Source organism: Gossypium arboreum, chromosome 5 (assembly GCF_025698485.1).
Source record: "Gossypium arboreum isolate Shixiya-1 chromosome 5, ASM2569848v2, whole genome shotgun sequence".
NCBI classification, from domain to species: Eukaryota; Viridiplantae; Streptophyta; class Magnoliopsida; order Malvales; family Malvaceae; genus Gossypium; species Gossypium arboreum.
Window position 1 is genome coordinate 21,773,123 of NC_069074.1, and position 8,591 is coordinate 21,781,713.

At 35.0% G+C, this 8,591-nt stretch overlaps 1 protein-coding gene across 2 annotated transcripts; it reads left to right on the forward strand.

The window, feature by feature from the left end:
* Window positions 1–991: 991 nt before the first annotated feature.
* LOC108452144 (membrane-anchored ubiquitin-fold protein 6-like) lies at window positions 992–3,333 on the forward strand. 2 transcript variants are annotated; one of them, XM_017749896.2, is made up of 3 exons: window positions 992–1,683; window positions 2,181–2,351; window positions 2,604–3,333. In XM_017749896.2, the coding sequence occupies exons 1-3, from the start codon at window positions 1,554–1,556 to the stop codon at window positions 2,657–2,659; spliced, it is 357 nt and encodes a 118-aa protein (XP_017605385.1). In that variant the 5' UTR covers window positions 992–1,553; the 3' UTR covers window positions 2,660–3,333. The 2 variants fall into 2 exon arrangements, with proteins under 2 accessions (XP_017605385.1, XP_017605388.1); XM_017749899.2 differs by having other exon boundaries at window positions 1,077–1,683; window positions 2,755–3,333.
* The last annotated feature ends 5,258 nt before the right edge of the window (window positions 3,334–8,591 follow it).

Here is an 8,591-nt window from a genome sequence, read left to right on the forward strand (position 1 = left end):
CTTGCAAAAACATGGAAAAGGATTTGAGACTTAATGTCTTCCATCAACAGCTTCTTCAAATTTGAGTGCAACCTAACCATCTGTCCCCTATTGTTGGGTGGGGAGGATCGTTATCTCCCCACGCCACGAACCTTCAATTACTCACCAGCAACTGGCATCTCATGCCATAAATATATATATAGTTAGTTAGTTCTGATGTTAACACGGATTAAGCTGAATTGGGTCACAGATTGGAGGGTGGTATGATTATTTGGTCTGGCTAGCTGGCCTACTAACTTTTCATTTTCTATTCATGGCCAACACGTATTTAGATATGAGTAACTCGAACCCGATTAACTTATCGTAGGTGATGTGGGGTTATAAGCGTGACTACCATTCCAAGCTGCTCCAAAAGCATCTATCAACAGCAAAGCATCTGCACAAGTATTTGTCTCCAGACATTAAAATAAAGTAAAAGATGTTTGAATGAACATGAAATGGTGTTAGATTCTCCATTAAGCAAAATTATATCTTCTAATAAAAATGATTCTTCCTTCTCATGTTATCAGTTTTTTGGTGTATGATTCTGATTTCATTTAAGTTATCTTTTACCATTAATTGCAGCAAAATTTAGTTGAAATTTTTATATTCTAGGCCATTAAATTCTGACAGTAAATCAACATGAATCTTTGTACCAACCTAAGGTTTCTTTAGTCCACTGTTTGGTTAGTGGTCCTGGTAAAAGCCAGTCAGATAATGCTTGCTCATAAATTATTGCTAATGTTCTAATGTCACTGTCAGTATCATAATACAAGAATAATGTCTCCATTGTCTGATATTTTTTTCAATTTTCATAAAATTTTAGTGTTCAATTCTCAGAATATGAGTTTATTGTTGCTTGTATTAAACATGTTACATGCAATTGACTTAAGCTTACCTTCCAAAAGTTTGCATGTAATAGTATCCAACAACTAAGTCAAAAGAGAAAAAGCAAAAAGAAAACAACCGAATCTGAATAAAACATGTCATCCCACTCAAACAGATGATTTTTGTGTTCACCAGATCAATGAATATAAGCATATATTTTCATTTTAATGGAGTATAAGTAGGGTTATTTTAAGGGGTGATAAAATAAAAGTTTAACTTCCAATACCATTAGATTGTCTGTTAGATTTAGGTAAAAAAGATCTCAGTTGAAAAGTTCATATATTGGTGGCCAGATCATTCTTCTTTCAACATCAAGTTGCAAAAAGCTTTCTTCATTCTCTGATCTATTTATCCTACAATTCAGAATTGTGATCAGTCCCCAGGTCTTAGGTTGATGTCAAACCACTAAAAAGATGCCCTTCTTTTGCAAAAAGAATCTGGGTTTTTAAATTGTTGCCTCTGAAATGTGGGTTTCCCTTTACAAGAAGCAAGCTTTCAATATCATTTGCCAAAAAGAAGGGTTTTTCTTTTTTATAGTGAAATAATTCATTCAATCTGTTTGAGAAAAAAAAAGGAAAAAAAAACTGGTTTTTGTAGAGATTAGCATGAGAGCGTGAGTTTAGATTATTGGTGAAAGATTTTGTTCTATGGCTGGTGAAGATTTGGTGGAACTCAAATTCAGGCTTGCAGATGGAACTGACATTGGTCCAAGCAAGTACAGTCCAGCTACAACTGTGGCATCTCTGAAAGAGATAATACTTGCTCAGTGGCCTAAAGGTTAATTTGCTCAACCCTTTTTTTTCCCCATTTTTACCTGTTTAACAATTGTATGTAACTATGCATCACCGGGTTCTGTGCTTTTATCATGAAAAATGTCTTTGTTATCCATTGCTTCAAAATCAAAAGTATCTGTCTCAAGAATGTCCTGTATTTTCCTTTATGCTTGCTTGCAAATTAGTTCAGTTAGTGAAGAGTGTTTTTTTATTCTTGGATCCACGGCACTGTAACTCAAAGGCACATGATGATCTTAGATCAAAATAACATGCTAACTTCTTGAGTAATAAAGCTTCACTGATTTAACCTTTTAGATTTCTATTTGTTAATCTAAAGAGGAAGGCAGTCATAAAAGCTTTCTCAGAAACATTTTTCCTCATATAATTCTCCTATTCTGTGATTTATATCTGAACTATTGTGTTGTTTATAACATTCAAAATTGTGCTTGGGTACATAATTGGCTTCTGTTTTTATATGGAAAACTCTGGTCTGTTTTACAGACAAAGAAAATTGCCCAAAGACAACACAAGATGTGAAGCTAATTAATGGTGGAAAGATACTTGAAAACAACAGCACACTTGCTGACTGCACACTACTGGTTGGTGAACTTCCGGGCGGTGTAATCACAATGCATGTGGTTCTTCGCCTTCCTTTGTCAGACAAAAACAATGGTAATCCACTTCATATATGCATTTGATTAATTTGTTAAATCTGTTGTTGGATTTTTGGTTGGTAAAGCTTTGCAGAAGCTAATCAATTTCATAACATCCATGTTTGTTTTCCTATTCTATTTCTCTCTTTTAAACAATAACTACAAGTAGCAAGTGGTGTATTCGTATTGTTTTGTCAAGTCATAATCTCATGTACTGACTTTAGTTAATGATCAGAGCATGTCAACTTATATGGTGATTAACTATCCACAGAGAAACAACAGGATGATACTCCAAAGAAAAGTGGCTGTTCCTGCACCATCTTGTAGCTACCTAATGAGATTTCTGATGCCATTTCCTTGAATGAAAATACCTGTTATATCTGTTGTTGAGTGCCAAATTCCTCAACATTACAATGTTTCAGGATTTTTCAAGTGAAGTGGGGGACAAGAGAGAGAGAGAGCCACAAATAATGGTGAAGCAGAGATGAAGGAAAAAGGTCTGGGACACAAATGGTTGAATTTGTTGTGTTTATTTACATAATATACAATCGGTTTGCTTTTTAATATTGTGTAGCAAGCTTCAACAACATGACCCTGCAATAGCCTGTGAGTTCACTGCAAGTTTGATCATTTAATAACAGTGAAGAAGCAGGCAATAACTTAAAACTGTAAAGGGTCGTTTCTTTCTCTTAAAGTGTACTAAGGAGACTAGGAGAGGCCGATGAGGACGGAATCTAGTTCCGGGCTTTCACAGATGCCCGTAATATTCTTGACAGTCATCATGTCATGAGTCTCTGTCTAAGAGTTTCAGTCTTTAAAGGACCATATCATTTCCTTATAGACAGTTGAGTGAGACCAGTTTAAAGTATTTCACGTGCAAGTATATAACAAGCTTGTAATTCAAAGCTAATTGCAAGGAATTGCGGTACCATGTATGAAGTATTATTCTTCACCAAGATAATAAGATAAGTAGGAGAAAGAAATCGTATGAACAAACGAAAGAGTTTCTTTAAATCTTGACAACGGATTGATGCCAGATAGAGGACTGACAAGTGACACGGTCAGACGACTATGTAGAGTAAACGGACAAAACAAAAAGAAAGAAAGAGCCAATCACAAGGCACCTTATGGAGAATTATTACGTGAAAAGACAAAGTAAGCATAAAAAGGGCTCCTGGGAGGTATTTTCTTGTTGAGTTCATTTCCACCATCTTCAGCCTCTTTATTTTCCTTGAAAATTCTGCCCTATACTAACAGTAATCAAAGTGCCAACTCCAACGCCTCTTTTATTATGCGGTTCCAACCTCTCTCATATTCCGAGCTCACATCCTCGCTAGCTTGGAAAAGACACTAACACCTTAAACTCTGCTTTTTCAATGATCTGATCAAAGTCAGCATGACATTACCATTACTTCAAAAAGAAACTAACACAAGGTTCAAACAAATGTGAAAAAAAAAAACAAGTGAAAGTAGTATGGAAGCAATTGTATTTTGGGGTAATTTGCATTTAAAAATAAATAAATAAATTTTTATATATCTAATTTTATTGAAAAATAGATAAATTAATTTTATATATTTTGAAAGGTGCAAATTAATCTTTTTCTATTAAATGATGAGGTGTACAAATTTGAAAATTACTTTTTTATGGGTAAACTATAAAATGGTCACCCAACTAATTCTTTTGTTTTATTTTGGTCACCCAATTATTATTATTTATTTAATCACTAAAAATTTTTAAATTAAATATTTTAGTTAAGCTCAAGTTATATGGGCTTTATTTTATTAGTCTAGTAACATAATTAGCCTTCTAATGTTTGCACATCCTATCAATTTGATCCTAAATATAATAAATATAATAAATTTAGCCTTCAATGTTTACAAATTTTGTCATTTTAGTTCTAATTCTAAAAATTCAATAAATTTGACCTCAACATTTACAAAATTTATCAATTTAGTCCTAACTCTAAAAATTAAAAAATTAAAAAAATTCATTGTTAGCCCTTTATAACCCATTGGCTAATTCATGTGAGATATTAAAATAAATAAATAAATAAAAAGGTACCCTTTTTCAAGTCACTTACAAAAAACTTTAAAAAGTCAGGATAAAATTTAATATCTCACATAAGTTAGACAATGAGTTATAAAGGGTTAAAAATGATTTTAAATTTTAGAGTTAGGACTAAATTGACAGTTTTGTAAGTATTGAGGGCCAAATTTATTAAAATTTTAGAGTTAGAACTAAAATGACAAATTTTATAAGCATTGAGGGCTAAATTTGTTGAATTTTTAAAATTTAGAATTAAATTGATAGAATGTGTAAATATTATAGGGCAAATTTTGCTACCAGAATAATAAAAATAATAGCCCACATAAGCTTAGAATGACTAAAATATTTAATTTTGAAAAATTTAATTACTAAATCGAAAAATTAATAGTTAAGTAACTAAAATAGAACAAAAGTATAATTGGGTGGCCATTTTAAAAATTACCCATAAAAATAATTTTAGCATACTCTCATTAACATTTAAGAACTTATTTATTTTTTGAATTGAGAGTATAAAATGCAATCTAACCAAAACATATAGGCTTCCCAAATACATTTGTAATAGGCCAATTTTGGGCCTTCCTAGCCTATAAAAATATGAACAAAATAAACAAAAGCCCAAGACTCATTAACTGTCCATTTACACAGCCAAATCAAAAAATATAAACTACAAGCCCAATATTTGGATGGCCCAAAGCCCAAACCTAAGGGTCCAAAAGGCCCAAACCCTAAGGTTTCTGAGCCTTCTTTGCGCCGCGCCGCTTCCCCCACGTGTCTTGAGCGCACCACTCGCGCCTGGTCCAGAGACCTGACCACCCAAGACGCCTCTGCCACCGTTTTGCACCAAAATGGCCGGTTTTTGCCTTCGTTGACCTTGCGCATCTGCAAACAAACCAAAGAAAACAACAAAAGCGGCGACAACAGAGAAAGGGAAGCGTTTTCTTTCCTATTGTAATTGGTTATAAAACCGAAACAAAAATTAGTTTGTAAGGGAGATACAGACGGTTAAGCAAATCAAAAAAACAAAAGGTTGAGTTTCATTCTCTTTTTTCTATTTTTTTCTTTATTTTTTTTATTTTCTTTTCTTCTAAAATCATTTTTAAAACAAAAAATAAAAAGGAAGAAAAGAGGGGACTTACCCGAACCTCGGAACATGACATCGAGCCCTACTCAGTTGTTGAAATCGGCTTTCAAGAGGGAAAACGGAGGTTCTTTTCTTTTATGTTTTTGGACCAAGAAAACACGGCCTTCGGGAGCTGTAAATCAGAGCCAAAAGCCCTATTTCGTACCACCTCAACCACCGTTCACGGTGGTGCCAACGTGGCGGTGACGATGGGTTTCTTTGAAACCCTAACAGAGCACAAACAGAGGGGAAGGAGAGAGCAGGCTCTCTGATTTTTTTTTTTTTAAATAAGGCTAAAATGAATTAAAAAAAACTTTTGGCTTATATATGCCCAGGCGCGCCCGACCCGTATCCAAGGAAGGATCCGCGCACTTCCCATCATTGGGATATTTATCCAAGGAAGGATCCGCGCACTTCCCATTATTGGGATATTTACGCGCTGGGTCATCCGTCTTTGTAGCGCGTTTTATTGTGGTCCTTTCCTTTTTTTTTTAATTTCTGCCATAGAATTGCGTTTTATTAGATCAATTCGCCTACTTTACTTTAAATTGTTTTGTATATTGATTGTTTCAAATCGTTCTATACTACTCATTTAAAATCGTTTTTTATGACATTTTCCTTCAAACTTGTTTTTAAATATTATTTATTTGAAATCATCTCATCATTTATTTTAAAAGGTTTCATGTAGTTTATTTCATTCCTTTGATTATTAATGTTGGTATTTAAGTGACATGTGTTATGCTTCGTTCATTTATATTTTCACATAACTACCATTCGCTTGTATAATATTGTATTCGTATTGTATTATTCTATGCTCTATGTTATATCTTGGTTTTACCTAATTTAAATCACATCGTATACTAAACTCCAATACATTTATCCAATAAATCGTTTTATTTTAACCTAACAATTACACGTCGTTTAAATATCGTACTCGTTACTATCCAAAAACGAATTTCCCAAATTTTACATTTTGGAACATCGAGGAACTGTGCCCTAACTTACGGGGTTTCGATTTTCTCATTGTTTCTAAATAACAAACATCCTTTTCAAGTTTTAAAACACATGGATTTCTAATTAAAATTAAAGACAAACTTGCGCTCGGGAGTTCATAGTATTATATTCTAACTTACGGGATGTGATACTTCGATACCTCGAGACAAGGAAATCCTTAACAATCACTTTGCTAATTCAAGCACTTTTAAAATCAACGTTAATAAAAAAGGGGATCGTATTTTAAAATCTATTCCTGATTTTCAACTTTCGACATCAAGACACCAATTAATCAATTTGGTACCAATTTTTGGGCGTGTCGAGGGTTCTAATCCTTCCTTGCACGTAACCGACTTCCGAACTTGTTCTCTCAAGTTTCGTAGACCAAAAACACCGTTTTCATAAACTAAAACATTTTATTAAAACAAAGGCAGTCCGATCTCACCTAATAAAGATCGGTGGCGACTCCCGTTTTAATTTTCATTGTCAAACAAAGTATATCCCGCATTTTTTCAAAAATGGTTTCGACAGCTTGGCGACTCCACTGGGGAATTTGAGAGTCGAGCCATAAATTGATTAATTCTTGTCCTTTGTCAAAAATTCAAAATTCGTTTTAAACTTACGATCCCTTCATTGCATTTCATCCGTTTTCGTACGATTTTTTATCATTTTATTCCCACTTTCTTTATTACTTCGAGTCTTTATGCATATATCCTCGCACATTGCATTGCATGACCGCTGTGGTCACACCTTTAAGTGAAAGTGAGAAACTACTCCTTCGTGAGGTCTTCACCTCCGTATAGGATAATAGATCGCTTTCGGGATACATCCGTACCTGCATCTTCGTGAGATTTTCATCTCCGTATAGCCGTAGGGAAATATATTTCCCTGAATCGAACTCGATCCATATAAGCCTATAATGGGTAAGGATCGAGAAATCTGTCGGTTCAGGTACCTTACTTTAGAACCAAACCACATGTAATGCGCCCTAAGAGCCTATCCTAGGTAGAACCACTCCAAACCCTAGTGGTTACCCAAATAGGTGCTTAATTATTTCCTATTTACTTTCAGTTCTATTCTTTGTTTTAATACTGACTTGTTGTGTTTTTTTGTTATTGCATGACATCTCATCATAAAAGGGTGTTGATTCACGTTCGGTTACTAGATAGGAGAGTTTAACATGGAAAAAAGATTTCTTGATAGAGTGGAGGATAATACGGCCATCTGAGTGTGGTCCGAGAGAATGCAACAAGAGAAGGGAGATAGTTTGGCCGAGGGATATAAATCAGAGTTGTGGGATTTCATTCGCATTAGTGTGACTCAGAACAACTTGCAAGAATTAAGGGATATATGGAATAGTTGGAATAGCGAGGTCAATCAGCTTTTTTACTGTAACTACAGTGACCTACCCTATTTGCTCGATGTAAAGGTGGACAAATACTTGTTCCGGGCCCTCGCACAGTTTTGGAACCCCGCTTACAGTTGCTTCACCTTTGGAGGAGTCGATTTGGTACCTACTATGGAGGAATACATGGCGTTACTTAATTGCCCGAAGGTTCAGGCCGACAGAGCTTATTCAAGACCTGTTAATGTCCCGACCTTTTTGACGAAATTGATGAAGACCACGGGGATGAGCGAACAATGGGTTGCAGCTCGGATCAAGCAGAAAGGGGATAGTAAATGTATTCCTTGAAGGAATTTAAGGGACTTAATTTTAGCACATCCAGACATGAAAAAGAGGGTTGACGTTTTCGCCTTAAGCCTCTACGATTTGATTAACTTTCTTAAGGCATTAGGACATGTAGATAAAGCCGTCTCGGATTTATTCGATCGCCTCGATAAAGGTACCACACCCGTCCTAGCAATCTTAGCAGAAACTTTCAGATCCTTGAATACATGTCGGAGAGCGGGCGAAGGAAGATTTATTGGTTGTGCACAGCTTCTATTGGCTTGGTTCCATAGCTATTTTTAGAAGGTAGAAAAGGTCTCCTATCGGGTCTTCTCCAAGGACTATTCTCCACTAAGAGAATTGGTGGCTACATCGAGGCGAGACGACATTTCAGAAGAGAAATGGATAATTATCCTCCAGAATTTGCGAG

Bases quoted from the DNA above. Each gene is read 5' to 3' on its own strand.
- LOC108452144 (XM_017749896.2), top strand. From the start codon at position 1,554: ATGGCTGGTGAAGATTTGGTGGAACTCAAATTCAGGCTTGCAGATGGA. The intron at 1,684-2,180 runs GTTAATTTGCTC...TCTGTTTTACAG, and splicing joins ACTTGCTCAGTGGCCTAAAG to ACAAAGAAAATTGCCCAAAG. The intron at 2,352-2,603 runs GTAATCCACTTC...AACTATCCACAG, and splicing joins TTTGTCAGACAAAAACAATG to AGAAACAACAGGATGATACT.